Raw genomic sequence first — 18,331 nt, 5'->3', positions numbered from 1 at the left:
AGTCATATCAGAGAAACTTTCAGTTTTGATCACGCATCATGAACTATAAACAATCAAGTCAGATATGATTGTTCGTTTGATTTTTATACTTGATTTATATGTGAATCCCACATTTCTCCCTTATTATTATTATTATTATTATTTTTAAATAAAATGCTGAAGTGGTAGATAGATGCAAGATAAAGGTAGAAAACATAATTTAGTGCTGTAAGAGGGCAAATGTAGATGATCAGGTCTGTGCCTATAGACTAAGTATTAATCCAAACTAGACAAGGGCAACAAAACATCCACAGATGCAGAAGATTTCTCTCAAAACAAGGGGGGTGAGGTTCTAAGCCTCACCTCTGTTGATCCCCAGTTTCTCACCTGATGGCCCCCCTGCAACTGTGCCTGTCTTAGGTTGTTGCTCTCTTGAGGAATCTTACCCGTCTCTGGCTAATCAGTCATCTTCCAGGGCCATACAGGGAAATGTAAAGTTGGTAAGTGAGAGAGAAGCAATATTCTTCAAAAAGGTTAGCTTTTTACTTCTTTGCATATTTATGCCCTGTGGCTTCTATGCCCAGCATTTGTCTTGAGGTATCTTTACCACTTGGAAGAATTATGGTACTCGGTAATTTTCTATATGAGGCACGAATTCTACTAAAGGGCTGTAATTAGGAAGGAAGAAGAAAAGCTATAGAAGTAGCAGACGGAAGAAAACATGGGAAGATTGATTATTTCTTTGACATAACTTCTTGTAGAGTAATATAAGCATGTATAGGTTTTAACAAACTACTAATTAAATTGCATACACACATTAACAGAATAGGAATACAGATACATAACAAAAGCAGACCTACAATTACCAGCCATATCCAGTGAAACCAAGGAAACCAGTTAGGTACCCTAGGCATTTGTGAAAACTTATCAATGATATGATGGATATTGTCTAACTGAATTTGAATAGTTTGAGAAAAATAAGACAAATTAAAACAACACATTCCTGGGAACTGTTCACATCCAATATGATCTTTTAATAGTAGATAGTCTATAGTCGCACGATTTTGGAGCACTGCAACTTGTACTTCTCCTAATTCTTGGTTGAGTTCCGACAGTATAGATCCAGTCAAATTTGTTGTTTTACTGTATGCACAGGCCAGCTTAGATATCTCCTTCTTCATTCCAATGGCAAGTCCAGGAACTGGTGGGATGAATGCGGCTACAACTGCAACAGCACCAGGATCTTTGCTGAAGTTTTTTGATGATCATCTTCTGGAATGACTCTTCCAAAGGATGTTGATGTTGGAAGTTCTTCTTCATATTGTATCTTAATTCGTTTTCTGGGTAGCCAAATTAGGCTTTGATCCTCTGTATAAACACAAACAAACCCTTTGCCCACACTTTGATATGATTAAAAATTTTTTATAGTGGTAAATCAAACTCAGTTTTGTTGGCATTTGGAAATTTCCTGTCTCAATACTGAAGAATTCCCTTGTGTACAGATTCCTACATGTTGCTTATGACTGGATGTTTTAGTTACATTCTTTCAGGTGAAAAGGAACACACACTAGTTTACCTCAAGGGATGGGTGGCACTTTATTGTTAAGTCTACAGTGGGGAAATAAGGAAACACAGCAAACAGCCTCACCCTGCTCAGCCGTTTCTTGGTAACTGGAATGTTGGTCAGAATACAGCATTCTGGTGCCAATCTGTGGACTGATAATCGGCCAGACAAGTGGCTCAGTTAATCTGCTCCTCCCTGTTTGTTTCCATTGCCATAACTGATTTTCCTTTTGCAACTTTCCTCTGTGCCCTGTGGCTTCTGCCTATTCATGATTGTTGCCTCACAGCTTCTACTTACGATACTGCTTAATGCCTTCTCAATGTGTATCCCTCAGCCTCTGTGGACTTGAGTTTGGCTTACTTGTCATCGTGGTTTCAAGACTTGCTAAGAGGAAGGCCGTGATTAAGTTGTTAATCACCCTCCAAAATACAGCTGATCAGCTGGGCAGCATTCTTCCTCATGTTTAGCTTTTGGCTCATGGATTTAGTTGATTACAACCAGGAATGCAAAAAATGTTGGGTCACATGACCCAAAGCGTAGCAACTACCCATGACCCCTTTCCTATGAGTGAGACAGGCTTCCAGCGCTTCATGGACTGCCTGTATGCCAGAAAAGTGGTCCACATCTCTCAGAGCTCCCTCCATGCTTTACTCATTACTACTGAGTCCTATTCTTAGATCTATTAAAGATAATAGAGATGCCAGAATGATTTAAAACAAAACAAAACGATGGGGGGAATCACATATCCAGGCTTTTTTTTCTGTGCCATACATTACTTTTCCTACCTGAAAGGAACCAAACATTTTTGCAAGCAAGGCCAAAGTGATTCAAAGCTAAACAGATGATGACTTTCAAAATCTTGGGTCGTTGTGAATAAAGAATAGGCTACACCTACATACATATACAAAGTAAACATTTCTTTTCATTTTTGAGAAATGGATTGATTGTTTACAGATAGAGTACAATTCTGTACCTATTACTAATGCACTGAAACATATTCATTTAAGGTACATAATTGCCTCCAATGTTACATTATCATTTTTATTGTGTAACACAGTTTCCTTTGGCCTTTTCTCCAAAGATCCATTGAGATATGTAAAGCATTGAATACATTAGGAAAAATGATCATAAATTGTTTGTTATTGAGAAAGAATTTGTTAGTAGAAACTGAAAGCAAAAATGATAGCAAATAACATATAACAATATTATCAGTAAAATATCTTTTACACAAATGTTTAGTTTCCACAACTAAGTGACATAATTTGGTGTAGACACATGCATTGGCACTGCTAGCATTATTTTATTCCACCCCAGGTCCTGATTTTGTTGTAGGGTTACTGGTAGAGTGCTTTGTTGGGGTGTTTGGGTAAATAGATATAACTACATCTAAAGACAAAACGTAAGGTCTTCTGGATGAGATAATACCATATGAAAACATTATGTGCATTTGGAATAACTGATCAGCAGAGTAATCATTCTAATGAAAACATTTAGTACAAGGATTCTAGGGGAAATATTCAAAGTGAAGCCCTTTGGAATATGATTCTGCAGTAAGTTCTGATAAGGTGGAGTGTTGGGTTTTTTTTCAGGTCAGTAGGTGAAGAAAAGTAGCTTAAAAACCCAGCCAACCATTGGAAGACAGGTTTGCTAAAGGGGTCTTGCAAAAGGCAGTAACCATTTGGATAAGAGTTTCTTCAAGGTTTAACTCTTTTTGAACATGACTTGCAAACAGTAATCCAAAGCCATGAGCTGTAACTGATGTCCACATCAAACTTTCTTTGACTATGTCAATGAACCCTGCAGTAGTGCACAATGATTGGCAAGTCATGAAGTTATCTTCCATGGGAACCTAGGGGCAGTACTTGGATGATGGTGGCATTTAGGAGAAACCTCAGGGCATCACCTCAGCATTCTGTGTCCTGCAGCAAAGACTGAATAGCTATTTGAACTGTCTGTCTTTTCATCTGGCTTGCATATTTGGTCAGTGTGTGTGGGTAGGGTAGAGGGAGAGGGATGTCATCTTGCAACATTAAGTTCCTTAAAGTTAAAGCTTCCAGAATGTTGGATTAGAGTTGGCTTCCTACATCTCTAGGTTTGCATGATACAGAGAGAGAGAATTGAGGCGAATATGTAATTGTGGGTAAATAATTATAGTGAAGACAATGTAGTCTTGTGACCTTTCTGCCTGGACCCAGAATGAAACCATGGGACTGCGGTGACATCACTCTCTTTCCACCTTGTGGAATTGCCTAGGCTACGCTGAGATCACTCCTCTTTCTGCATTTTTTCCTGGAAGGATATTGTTGTAAGAATTAGCAAAAGTTATCTGAATACAAAAGAGGGGAAAAAAAGAAAAGATGCTCTGCATTCTTATCATGAAAATGAAGGAGAGATGCACTAGATATGCACAAGTACAGTTCTGTGCTATTACCTGACTCTACATAACTAGCATTACAGAGAGTGTGGTCAGAATTTAGGATGTAACCATCATTGGAAAGAAACCATGAATAATACAATAAGCAAATCCAAGATATTGAGAACATATACTTTATCCAAGGATCAGAATTTACTGGCTCTAACCTACCTTAAAACTGTGCTTTAATAGCCTTACAAGAGACATTTATGTAAAATTCTGCACTCCAAGCAACTTCCCTACACTTGTGGATTCCTAACACTCAACTTGCATGAACTCAAGTTTCAGTGGAAAATGTCTGAGCATCTCTATAAAGAGGAATACGAGGGGAACAAAGGCTAAAAACTCTAGTTTTTAATTCTCTTGAATTCATTTTTTGGGTTGTTCAACAAATATTTAGTCACCACTTGCTGTGTGTTCAGAAAATCTGGCACTGTGCTTAGGGAGTTGACAGTCTAGTGGTGAGACTGCCATCAGGAAAAAAAGTGCAGAGACAGACAAGTGTTGAATAATTCAGGCTTTGGAAAATAATCTGGAAATAACTGTACTCACTCAACACACATGCTCATGCTGGCTGGTGGGGCTCTGATGCTGGGTAGAAGCCTAGCTCTTTTGCTCACCCCTGTATAAACCACAGGCAAGCCTTCTCACATCCTATGGTTTTAATTCCTTTTACTGTAAAATGAGTGTAATAATAGCTTCCTCACAGGGCAGCTGTGGCGATTAAGTGAGATAATGTATGTGGAAGCACCTCACGCAGCAGCTGTCCCAAAACATACACTTACCACTTAATTCCAGACCCACTTTGCTCAGGGAGTGATGTGCTAGGGTCTAGTTGTTTTGTTTTAATCATGTGGTGGATCCAGAGTGAAGCAGCAGGAAAAAGAGCAAAAAGGGAAAGGGTAATTGACATGTGAGGACAATATGAAAGACTGGGATTTTTCAGGCTGAAATATAGCAGTCCAAGGGCAACAGAGTTGGAATCTGTGAGATCTCAGACAGAGCACATATGGATTTGTTACCCATGTTCTTAAGTATTAGGGTACACCTCTTAAAACATTAGCAAAAGCATGCTTTGAGTCATAAAACATGGGAAAGTACCTTCAGGACCATTTAGTTCAAAGCCTTTATGTTATAGATGAAGAAATGCAGGTCCAGTGAGAAGTTTCCCAAATTCACGTTCATTTGTTCACCAAGGGCTTGCTGAGCCCTACACTAAGTCAGACATCATTCCAGAAAACAGGATCAGCAAGGTCCTTGCTCATATGGATTACATTTTAGTGGGGCCCAGGGGAGAAAAAAAGTAAATAACTGGAGATGATTTCGTAAGATGATTAATGAGATTAAGAAATGTGAGCCAAGTAAATTGATAAAAAGTGACTAGGTGGGAGAAAGGACCATTTCTAGGAGGGTCACAGAAGGCCTCTCTAAGGATGTAACATTTTAGCTAAGGCTGAAATGATACAAAGAAATAGCCATGTGACAAAATAGAGAAGAACATTCCAGGTGGAGGGAGCAGCAAGTGCAAAGTGCAGTGGAAGGCAGATTGGCAGCTAGAGGAACCGAAGGGCAGGTGCTGAGTGGAGGGGAGACGTGTGACAACAGGCAGGGGCCAGACACTGCACAGCCTTGAAGGCCATGGAGTTTGGAATTCTAAGCACAGCTGGGATCTCCTGAAGTGAGAATGACTCAGTATAATTTGATACATACAGAGGTGACATTCGGTGCTTTCCCAGGTGACTGGGCAAAAGGTACATATGGATTTTTTAAAGAGATAAGATAAGCCTTTGATGCCAGAATAAGCCCTGATGGCCACATGAGGACCTGGCACTTTAAGTCTGACCTCAGAGTGAGCACAGTCTTTCTACAGCACCTTCCTTAGGGTGACTAACTGGTAAGGGATCACTCACTGCGATCTGAACCAGTGTGGGAATTACACTTCCTCAGTGTTAACTTGGAGTTCTTGTTTTTCCCCTTGTGTTATGACTTTCTGTTATGTGAGAATAAACATCCAGCAAGGTTATTCTGATCAAATGGAAAAATATAGAAAAGGTTGTCTTTTATACTATATTGAGCCACCTCAGTCACAATCATCCAAGGAGTTTAGATGGGCTTTATTATCTGACTTGGCTCAAAAGCTGGTGTCGTTATTCGCTGCTGCTCTCTGAGTTCTGAAGGCTGGTTTGTGCTTGTTGCTTGCTTGCTTTAGTTCATCACTTTTCTTTATCTGAGCTTCCCTTCCTCCAGATTTCCCTCTAAGGTTCAACTTTACTATCATCAGAAGATCTCATTTTTCAGTACACCTGCTCGCTTTTTCTAATCCCTGCCCCTCCCTGACTCACGGTTGTGGATCGAACCGAAGACCAGGCTCTGGTGTCAGGGTCAAAGGCTCTCAAAAAACAGTCTGGTCAGAAGAGCAACAGGGAGAGGAGGGTCCGGACCGTGGGCTGTAAGGCTGCTAGTGAAGCCACTGGGCACCGCGTTTGCTCTCTTCACCTCCTGCTGGCTGAGCACTTACAGTAGTGTCCTGAAGCTTTCCCCAGAGGATGAGCGATCGGAGTCTCACCTTTCTGGAGCAGGAAAACAAAAACGGCAACACTTCCCTGAGCTGGCGAGTTTCCTTGGGGCTTCAGGGTTTTGAAAAGGTCCTCGCTTGGGCAGATCGATCCAGCTCCCGTGATGACATTAACCTGACGTTCAAGCTCCGACTTGGGATGCGGGGCCCACCCCACGCACTGCGTGTGTGCTTTTCTGTGTGTTGTAGTTGCTGAGCAATGTGGGAAAAAAATGTGTTTGAATTTCTCTGTAGGAGGAAAATTTTTATGCTGCTGTGATCTCCTACAATTCGAGCAAGAAATCCACTTTTACAGGATTCAGTGTAATTGAACAATTTGCTCTAGGCTTCACTGATGACTGAACCTGTAAGACCAGGACAGGGTTGGGGGTTTGGGGGACTATTTGGCAAGCGGTGCTTGAAGCCAAGAGGGAGGGCTGAGAGCCGATCAGGATATTTAGCTGCCTTGGAGGCCGAGCAAGGTGTGTGGGAAGGTCAGCTGTGAAAGGAAAAGGCTATGTGTACAGAAGCCAGGGAAACAAGTGGAGGGAAAAATGTGAATGAAGAGAAGACAAGAGAGGTAAGAACAGCAAAAAGAGGAATGGATGCCCTGGGCAAGAGGAGCTGATTAAGGGGAACTATTTTGAGAGATAATTGAGAATTTTCTGAGAAGAAAATGGAGGCTGTAACTCCTGTTTTCTCGCCTAGGGGCCTTGTTTGCTTTCGACATGTGTCTAAAGCTCTCTTCCATCATATTTGGATTATCATCACCACCTTTTTAATTGACAAAAGCCACTTTGAATTTATATCAATTGCATTGTTTGTTAATGGGCTTAACAGAGGCAATGGGATAGAAGGTTAGGAAGGCCTGGGCTTGAGAACTGAGGCAGGAGTTCCCCGCCTGGTCGAAGCCCCAGGCCGCCAAGCTCAGCGCCATCTCTGTGCCTGAAGACTGCAGTACCCGCGCAGCTCTGTGAGCATCAGCCGTAATGGCAGCCGGATCCTGGGAGACAGGGAGCTTGATGCGTACCATCTGCCGTTATGTTTTATGATTATTGCACCTAAGACAGGGAGCTCGACCAGACTAGGTTTTAAGGTCCTTTTCAGCTTTATAAAATTTCTCAATGATTTAATTCTGATGTAGGAATGACTTTTGACTGTACATTTTTTAGACTAGATGATATCTTCAGGATAATCTCACCTGTGCTTACGCTTTTAAATTATGTGTAATAAGCCATCTCAAAGGCTTAGAGGCTTAGAAAGCTCACAGTTCTGTGCGGCAGCCCCCGAGCTGGGCTTGGCGGGCCGGGGCTCCTGGTCGCGCCCGGACGGCTCCTTCGGCTGCTCACGGGCGTCTGCATGGTCCGGGATGGCTGTGCGCACGGGTTTGGCCGTCGGTGACGGCTCTCCTGGGAGCCCTGCTCTGTGTGCGATCTCATCCTCAAGGAGGCCCCAGCTTCTCTGCAGAGGAGAATCAAGATTCCGAGAGGGAGAGAGGCAGAAGCTGCAAGCCTCACCGAGGCCTGGACCCGGAAGTCTCACTGTCGCACTCTCAGCTGGGCTAAGCGGGCACAAGGCCAGCCCAGATTCAGGGCGGAGGTGGGGCTGGAACCTGCCCCCCGTCCAGTGGCCACTCAAGAACAGGCCAGGGTTTGATTCACAGGGAGCCGACAGTGGGGTCTAAGAATGGCAGATAAAGAGACAACTATCATTTACTGAGCACATTCTAAATGGTTAGTACGTGATTAATTAGTTATGAAAATGAAGATGAAGACAAAAGCCTGCTCAGAAACAAAGGTGAACAAAAAGAAGTGAAGAGCAAAAGCCACCAAGGGCACAGCCGGCGAAGACAGAGGAAAGGGGAGACAGGATTCACTACTCAAGGATGGAAAATGAAGAGAAAACAAATTTAACTCCGGAGGAGGAACCTCGGAGGACAGACTCGTTTAGCAGGTATTAGAATGGAAAGAAGGCAGCTTACGGCTGATTAAGATTCCTGTGAGTGAAGAAAGAGCATTTTGACTTGGAGCAGAGGGCTGGGACTACACTGAGCAAGAAAAGACCTGATTTAGTTTAGTCAAGTTAATCAGCCTGCGGGTAGAACAAATTACAAGCGTAGACAACCTGTGATAGGTTGAGTCAAGCTGGACTAATGAAGCAACCAAGCTGTGCAGTTGTAATTTATCTATACACATGCCATTCGTGACCCTGGGGTTCTGCTCACTGACATAAAGTGGATTGGATACTCTAAACGGTGGGCTGAGCATGTGACGGCCCAACAGAGACCAGGACGAGCCCTGTGAACTTGGCGCAGTTCCACTTGCAGGCAAATGTTCTCTCTCTCAGACGGAGGCCAGCTGGGACTTAAAATACTGTCCTTTTAAGTTTCACATATCAGGGCATCCCTACTTTATGTTCAGATTTTTTTCCTTTTTGCTAGTGTTGAGCTAATTTGATTTTTTTTTTTTAAGTAAATGGATGAGCCTAAACCACTGGTTTTACATTGTTGTGCTCCCTCTAGTACAGGAAGCTCAGTCAACCAGGGCAAGTATACAGGCTTTTTATTTTCTAGGGCATAGGATTCATGGGTATATAAGATTACAGAGGTGAGGCACCCAGGAGTTTAGACTTTTATGTCATTCATAGTTTCCCTTCCTGGGTTATCCTGACTTCAAAGGCCAGAACTATTTTACTTCCTTAGTAATTGATAAACACAATGGTATTTTTACTACCTTACTCTTAAACATTCTGGCTTTTAGCTGTACATGCCACTTTCCTGACAACCTTGGGATATTTCTGCTTTAAAAGCCACTGAAATTCTTTAAAATCTTGCCCTTTTATATATTAGCATGTTAACTACTGTATGCATTTCATTTCTCTCTGTTTTGGGGAATAAATATTAGCATAAGCACATCTACAGATTAATTATGTTTTACCCACTCTAGCCCTAGTCAAAATGAGGTTTCTATGGCCCAACATTCAAAATTTAATCAGAATGGAGGTCAGAAATCTGGGGGCAATACTTAGCGCAAATCAGAAAAATAATGAGTTCATATTTTAATTAAATATGCCTCATTCCAGTGAAAATTCTGAGACATTCATTCATAAAATGTACCTAGCTGGGGCGGGGGTAAGGGGGTGGAGGGGGACCGGAAAGGGGTTCCCCGTCAGAGCAAGTTCCCCATCAATGAACCAAAGGAGGACAAGGGGAAGGGCAGGTTGGGAGAAAGGGTTTTTATTGCTCACAGCTCGCCCGGTTTGCTAGCGAGCCTCAGCTCAGTCGGTCCCCTGCCCGTGCGCACATGCTTGCTTTCCCTGCCCGCGGAACTCCATGGACACTTCCCTGACCGATTACATACCAGGAATGGAGGGGAGGAGAGAATAGCTGTTTTCTCTCCACCCCTTGCCCAGCGGCAGCCCTGCTCTGGCCTGTTGATATGCAAATAGGGTGGGAAATTCTGGGTGTAAACTTCCATTGACCCCACAGTGTACAATTGCCAAAAGACAAATGTGATTAGCAAACAGACATATGGGAAAGTGTTCAAATCGCACTATTTATCAAAGAAATGCAGCATATTTTAAAGCAAGGAAATAAAAATTCTTAAAAGAAAAATAGCCACCCAGTTATAAGCATGGTACCTTGAAAGTATGAAGTTGAGAAAATAAAAATGCTGAAAATTCTGATATCTAGTCTTCCAAGGATGCCTAAGAGTAGTCTTATATGTTGCTGGCATGAATAATATTGCTACAGTCATTTTGAGAAGTATTTTGATAGTGTGCATAAAGAATCACAAAAATGTTTTGACTGTATGACCCACCCAATAATTCTACTTCAGTGTCTGTCACAGGCACTGTAAAAATTGAAAATGCACACTGATGTTTATTACAGCAGTATTTGTAAGGAAAAATCACAGTGTTCTGCACCAGAGGAATAGTAAATAAATTATGGAAATTATACTAGTTTAAATATTATGCAAATACTTAATGATTGCTCCAAAGATGAGAAATATTGAAGATATTTTATGTATAATTTTTTTTTGAAGATTATATGTGGGCTACCTCTAGGAATTTCATGTTCTGTGCACCTATGTAAATAAGAAATTAGGGAATCTTCCTGATGTATCTCTGTCCCTGACCCTCCAAAGTCACTTCTTCATTACTCCGTGGACACTTGACCATCAGTTTTACCCACTGATTAGCTCTGAACACTACTTTTCCTACGATTCACCACCATCATCCTGGTCCAAGCAAACACCTCTCTATCCTAGACCTTACCACTACCCTGACTACTCTCCTGTTCCCCACTGGACTCCTCTCCACCTATAGCTAGGATGATTTTTTTAAATTGAGGTATATATTACATATGCATTATATTAATTTTAGGTGTACAACCTAATGATTTGATATTTGTAGATATTGCAAAATGATCCAAACAATATGTCTAATTTATCATCTGTCACCATACATAGTTACAAAACATTTTTTCTTGTGATGAGAACTTTTAAGATCTACTCTCTTAACAACTTTCAAATATGCAGTACAGTATTATTAATGGTAGTCATTGTGCTGTACTTTACATCCCCATGATTTAAATATTTTATAACTGGGAGTTTGTACCTTTTGATCCTCTTCACCCATTTCTTCTACCCTCCTCCCCAGCCCCCCACCTCTGGCAGCCACAAATCTGTTCTGTGTGTCTAGGAGCTTAGCTTGTTGTTGTTTTTAAAATTCCACATGTAAATGAGATCAGATGGTATTTGTCTCTCTCTGCTTGACTTATTTCATTAGCATAAGGCCCTCAGAGTCCATCCATGTTGTCACAAAGGGCAAGATTTCATTCTTTTTAAGGCTGAGTAGTATTCCATTGCATATATATACCACATCTTCTTTATCTGTTCATCTATTAATGGACACTTAGGCTGTTTTTGCATCTCGAAAACATTGTAAATGATGGTGCAATGAAAATAAGGGTGTACGTATCTTTTTGAAGTACTGTTTTCATTTTCTTCAGATAAATACCCAGAAGTGGAATATGGTAGTTTTACTTTTAGTTTTTTGAGGAATTTCCATACTGTTTGCAACAGTGGCTACACCAATTTACATTCCCACCAACAGTGCACAAGGGTCCCTTTCTCCACATCCTTGCCAATACTTGTGATTTCTTGCCTTTGATAATATCCATTCCAAGAGGGGTTAGGTGATATGTCATTGTGGTTTTGATTTGCATTTCCAAAGTAATTAGTGATGTTGAGCATCTTTTCATGTACCTGTTGGCCATCTGTATATCTTTAGAAAAAATGTGTATTCAGATCCTCTGCCCATTTTTTAATCAGGTGGTCTGTTTTTTGCTGTTGAGTTGTATGAATTTTTTATATATTTTGGTATTTACCCCCTTGTCAGATATATGATTTGCAAATATTTTCTCCCATTCAGTATGTTGTCTTTTCATTTTGTGGAGGATTTCCTTTGCTGTGCAGAGCTTTTCAGTTTAGGATGATCTTTTGATAATACAAATCAGACACGTCGTGCACCTGCCAAGCCATCGGTACCTTCTCAGGGCTCCAGGACTAAGTGCCAAAGTGCTTAACCCACCCCCAGAAACGGCAGGATCTCACAGCCGTCCCCTCCAGTCAGCCTTCCTCCCCACCTCCACACTCCAGCCAGGTGGGCCTCAGTTGAGTTCCTTGCTTCTTTCCTTGGGGGCACTTGCACTACAGTTTCTGCTCCTCTGCCTGGAAAGCTGTCTCCCAGAACAGCCTTTGGAAGCTGTTCCCACATCCTTCATCCATTAACCTTCAGGCCATATGTTGTCTCCTCAAGGAAATCTTTACTGCTGCCTCAGACCAGGTCTCTTTGTTTTATATTCTCATAGCACTTGTTTAATTTTTCATTGCTTCCCCTCACTCCTACTCCAGCAGAATGTAAATACTGTGAGGGGAAGAACTTGACTTGTTCATTGCTGTTTACCCAAAGTTCATCCGTGTACTGAATGAATAAATCATATTACCACTCTTTGTTAACTCCATCTGTGTTATACTGGCCTCATATCTATCTGTGTGTCCCATTAGACAGTAAGCTCTCTAGGGTAAGACCCATATCTGTTCTGCTCACCATTGTATCCCTGCATTTGTACCATAGGCAACCCTCCACAGATGTATACTGAATAAATTTTATTACAATCCTGTGAAAAATGCAAAGGAAAAAAAATCACATGAAAAGGGCAATAGTGATTGTGTTTAGGATTGTGAAAACATGAATTTCTTTATCCACAAGAGAAATTATAATGGGAAAAATGACAATAAAATGAAACTTCACAATTAAAAAGAAAAAAATAGGTCCACATATTGTACTTATTGAATAAACAGAATAAAAGAGTTAAAAATAGAAATGGTACCTCTACGTATTCTATCCTAAGGTATGAGGTGTTTTGATTTTTTTCCCTAGGGTGTCCAATGGGTGCTTCATTTTTGCATAGTTATATGCATAGATAAAATGGTGTATTTTGTTTTTCCTGCTTCATACTATGCCACATGCATTTCCACAGAGTGCTACTTTGCCTGCATAATTATTTCTAGCAGTTGCATACTGTTCAGTTAAATTAATGTACTTGGTGAGTGGGGAGGATGTTCCCTTAACATATATTTCCCAGACTAGAATTGAAATTGTATGAGTATTCACAGAGAGGTACAGACTTCTGACTTTATTGTCCTGGATTTAGAAAAGAAACCAGTGGTGGTGGATATGAGCACATGAGGTGAAATTAAGTGAAGTGTGATTATTTTAAAGGAGAGTCAATGTTACATTGAGCCTTTAGAAAGAAAATGAAATAAAAATAAAATAATTTTTACTAGAGAGTCCCTAAGTCAGGTAGCTTCCTCTGAAATGATACGGATGTATTGAGAAGTGGAGAGCTCTGAGGAAGTGGAGGTCTTGTACAAATGTGGGACATTAATGAGTAAGGTGTTAGTAAGCAGGAGGCAGCCAGTGATATGAGAAGCAGGTCCCTGTGGGCTCTTAGTCTGTTAGTAAGGGAGGTAGCAACAGAGACAGGAGTGCCCAGGTGGAGAGGCAGCACCGGCAGAAGGAGGCACTGGTGTGAACTGTGTGGGCTGGCTGTCCCTGATGATGGCTGCCTACAGCTTTTCAAAGCGCAAGTCTGGGCAGAATGGCTGCTGGCTTCCTTCTCAATTATTTTACAAAATTCTAGTATCATAGCCCCAAGCAGGAGCCCTAGTGGGAGCAGGTTCGGTTCATTGCGTTTAACCCCTAAGTTGCCACTCTGCAGCTGTCTTACCACCTTCTTAGTGATATGAAGTCCCTTACACGTGTGCTTCACAGAGAACCCTTGGAAAAGGGCAGCCGCTGCAGAGGCACAGGCATTTCCTTCCAAAACAGCAGAAGTTCCCAAGCTTGGAAACCAGCAAGCCTGACTTTTTCATCCGTGCTACGCCAAACTGACCACTTTATGATTTTATCATCATGTTCTTCACACTGCCCTTTATGCTCTTTTTGTCTTAGTCCAGGGCTGTTGCCCTCTGGATTAAGTACCCTTCATTTCCAAACAGTTCTAAGGACTCCTTATAATAGAGCAAAATGAACTGTCTTTCAAAAAAACAATTACAACCAATGATTTAATGAAAGACATAGAGCAGCACTTTCATTTGAAAGAGGACCAAGTAGGAAAGGGCACAGAAGAGGAAGAAAGAGGAAATGATGGAATCTCAGCCTGGTATTCTGAAGGTGTGGGGCAGACACATTTGTGTTATGGATGGCCATATCCATCTCAAATCACATTGTCCTTACCACTAATCATTAGTCATGTGTTCATTCGTGGGCTTTTGTGTTTAAATAATTCCACTATCTTAAGACCATTACATTCAACAATTTGTTTCCTGCATGCAAGCTTCCATCTTTGACCACTGGATGGGCGAGTAAAAGATACTGTCTGTTACGTTCACTGTCAACTCCCCATTGCCTTCATCGTGACTGGTACATGAACATTGCTCAGTAAATATTTAATTGATCAATGAATGAGTAATCAGAACTAGAATATTCTTGTTTCTCCATATCATTAAAACATGTATTATTCAACTGCATTATTAGTTCAGGTTTGCTCATCCCAGGTTGTCCTCACCGACTTATTTTAATTACTGGCAAAACTTTTAGATTGTCATCATATTTGAAAGAATACAGCTAAAATATGTACACAGTGGTGAAAAGGACCTTCTAACTAGAGCTTATATTTTCCCCTAAACTTACAGTTTATACAGGTCCTTCACTAGGTAGAATTTAGCCCATCACGTGACTTTGCACTTGATGCAAAGACATTTAAAGGGTGCATTGATATTTCTGTTTTATTTCAGCAAACTCCAGAAGACAAAGAGGGATATCAGATGGCTTCAAGGAGTGACTGGTGAATGGTTTGAAGAAATTCAAAGAAAAAAGTTTTGCAATGAAATGGATGTTAGCCAAATGTTAAAACAACCACTTACATTCAGGCTAAGGAAAGGGATGGCAGAGAATGGTGAGAAAAAAATTTAGATTTGAATTTTCTTTTCTTACAGCATAGCAGAGTAGATAATGGCTCAGTGGATCTGTAATTTAACCTATCCATGTTTAGGACTCTGTTGAAATCAAAAGGTACAAAAGGTTCATAACACAACACACAATTAAAAGAGTGAACTGAAAATATACCCTAATGTCTTGAGGGTATGTTTTTAGAATCAGGCAAGAGAGCATGGTGGTTAAGAACACAGACATCAATATCAGAACAGGCCTGGATTCAAATCTCCTCTCTGTCTTTCTCTATATTCTCTGTTCTATCAGAATCCATGTGACTGTGTTCAAGTTCCTTTTTCTCTGTAAGCCTCAATTTTCTCATCTTTAAATGGACATGGTAATATCTACCTTATCAGGTGGTTGTGAGAATTAAATAAAATTATATGCATAAAGTACTGAGCTAGAACACAATAAACCCCTAAATAAATGAGATAATGATGCACAAGGAGGGGGAGAGGGAGATGCAGGAGGCACCGGGTGAAGGGGATGGGACACAGGGAGGCAGAAGGAGGTAGAGGAGCTGCAGCCCTCCTTGTCACTCAAACCCTGTGGGTAAAGTTCCAATAATTGCTTTCTTTGCACATTTTTACTATGTCACTTATTTGCATCCATCACTTATTTTTTTATATGTAAATGGGGATAATAAGACATGCTTTCTTTCACAAGGCTATTGTGTGAATCACAAAGTGCATTAGAAATAAAAAAATACTGAACAGTATAAAGTCTTTACTGATAGAGTCACACTGACTACTTTTGCTTATATATTATTAATGTTACTAACATTAGGAAACATTTAGCAATATTTCTAAATTTATATATTGACAATATTTTTCAACTCCCATAATAAACAAATCTGAAAAGACTCAAGTTCAGATTTTTAGATTAACCCCTTAAATACCATGGTGACTTTCCCCTTACTTTGAATTCCTTTAATGTTATAAACTCAGCATGTCCAAAAATATTAGACTTTGTATACGTTGATGTTGCCTTAGAATTTTTAATATCATATGTAAAATAATACATTATCTATACCTGTATATTTTACATATTTATACTACATGTATACACACATATAAACCATATGTAGTAGCAAATACATATCCATATGTACACAGATATTTGGCAGAACAGAGAACACTCTAAATGGTTTAGTTTCCTTCCTTTCCTTTCTTTGATATAAAAAGTCATGGCATCCATCTCTGTGGTCGTAAAGTACTAGAGCAAACCTTTCTGAAAGGCGGCGTGGTCAGGAGCAACAGGTGAGCGGAACGAAGCCTTCCCCTTGGCTTTGGATAGCCGTGGGGAAGGCACCTTGAGAGAGGCGAGCAGAGCCCTGTGAGGGGCGAGACACTCTAGGCAACTGCGGTTCACGTTGCATACGGAAAGACTCCCGCGCTTCCCGAGCATTTTCTCTCCTCGGCAGAACAATCGGAGCCGCAGGTCGGACCCCTTAGTTCCTGAGGTCTCCACCGGGGGTTGCCTGCTGTGTTTCTAACCTGCGCAGACAGAAGGGGAAGCAAGAGCGAGCGAAGCTTTAGTTCTATAAAGTATATCTACCTGGCAAAATTGAAACAACGCAAAATTTTTACAATTTTCTTTTAGATTGTATGGAATCACACACATCAAGATCTAAAAATACACCTAATCCAAGAAACACAACATCGGTTCCTTCTCGGCTGAACTTCAGATCATCATTTGCTTCCCTGTTCTCATTCAGAAAATCCAGAAAGGAGACTTCAAAGCTTCGATTGCTAGGACGGAAAGGGTGAGTTAAATTCAGGTCATGTGACAGCTCAGTAGTTACCTGATCCCAGAGGCCAGAGCCTGTTTTGTGTTCAGAATGTTTAATGTTTGTTCTTAGAATTTCAGTTCAGATAGTAAGAAAGGAAACAGGACTTAGCTCACACAGGGACAAAGTCCTTTTGAGACCTTTTGAGACCATGGAACTCGGATCTCCCAAATCCAACTTCTAACCACTTGCACAGGTCCTAGGTGGCGCACGTGGTGAATAATGGGTTAAATGCTGGGAAATACATTTGATAGTTTCCCTACCACTCCAAGAGCCTGGTACATGCCCTGGTCAGGAAAATATCTTTTAATCAAAATTACTTCTTCCTTGTGGGTAGAGATGGGACATGGAGACTAAATTAGAGCAAATGAGATAAGCAAAGAGAGCAGAGAAAAATAAAATTTTTAAATGGGAAAAATGTTATCACTGTTACTAGAAGTATTGATGTGGTTGCCCAGAAATTAAACCTAAGGTGAAAAGAGAGGAAGCTTTTGGAGCTTTAGGTTCCACGTGGTTCCTACTGTAAAACTGTAAATCAGTTCATCTTGACTCATAATGTTGTTGGATTGTTTTGTGAAAAACAAGCAAGGCTTTGCTTACATGCAGTTGAGCTGACTGCTAAATATTTCAACACTTTCTTCCTGGTTGAAAAGCTTCCCACCCTCTTAAGGTGTTGGCTTGGCACGTGATGTGTTCCCTGTGTGCCTTCGAACCATTAAGTGTGCGCTGCAGCACTAAGAGGCATCCACGGGCACTGCTGCTGAGAAACAACAGGCCCGGGCCGGGCAGCCAGCGGGGCGCGTGATGAGGCTCCCTGACCCAGAGCACAGCTCTGTTCTCCCCTCTGGTGTAGATGGCAGGTTTTTTGCCTCCAGCTTTCACTTGAGGTTGTTTTTTGTCCTTGATGAAAATAATGAAGAGCTGAACAAAAGGCAGATTTATGTGCTTGTCTCTACCAGAATCACTTGCAAAGAACTACTCTTCAAATAGGTAAGTTGCTTTTCTTTGTAAAAATGTTTGAAATGAAAGTAATTCTTTCATTTGGAGATTTTAAACTGGGAAGTATTTCCCTTATAAGAAATATTTCTTTAAAGGAGAAAAGGAAATATTCCTAATGTGTGGAGTAGCTGGGACTTGTGATGTGATTTGTGTTTTAGATTTTCCTTAAGACACAGTTTTATATAGCTGAACAAACTAACTTTAGCAGATTAGAAAAAGTTGAGGAACCTGTTAACTCTATGGAAAAGTTATTTCCAAGCTCAAATTGCAAGTTATTACAAAAGCAGAGCAAAGAAGAGAAAATTCTTCTTTCTGGTATCATGTATTTTGGTTATAGGCCAAATTGAACAAAATTGAAACTTGCAAAATTCTGTTTAGCAACCGTCCTTCTTACATAGCAAAATGACCTATAGCTCTCTTTTACTGGATGAACTGGAATCTATAACACAGCATGCAGAAAAGACACAAATCTCA

At 40.8% G+C, this 18,331-nt stretch overlaps 1 protein-coding gene across 11 annotated transcripts in view; it reads left to right on the top strand.

The window, feature by feature from the left end:
* Positions 1-18,331, top strand: part of EXPH5 (exophilin 5) — a 74,628-nt gene that overhangs the window by 23,560 nt on the left and 32,737 nt on the right. For 5 of the 11 annotated variants that reach the window (XM_036902647.2, XM_036902646.2, XM_036902650.2 and 2 more), the window contains 2 exons: positions 14,874-15,034; positions 16,672-16,834. In XM_036902647.2, the coding sequence (XP_036758542.2) occupies positions 14,874-15,034; positions 16,672-16,834 (324 nt within the window). Of the gene's footprint in view, positions 1-14,873; positions 15,035-16,671; positions 17,849-18,331 lie in introns of those variants that run through there. The other 6 variants (XM_036902652.2, XM_036902651.2, XM_057490689.1 and 3 more) reach the window with 2 other exon arrangements.

This window comes from Manis pentadactyla, chromosome 13 (genome assembly GCF_030020395.1).
Source record: "Manis pentadactyla isolate mManPen7 chromosome 13, mManPen7.hap1, whole genome shotgun sequence".
NCBI lineage: Eukaryota > Metazoa > Chordata > Mammalia > Pholidota > Manidae > Manis > Manis pentadactyla.
The sequence above is the reverse complement of the archived record's forward strand: the minus strand, read 5'-3'. Positions and strand labels throughout refer to the sequence as shown.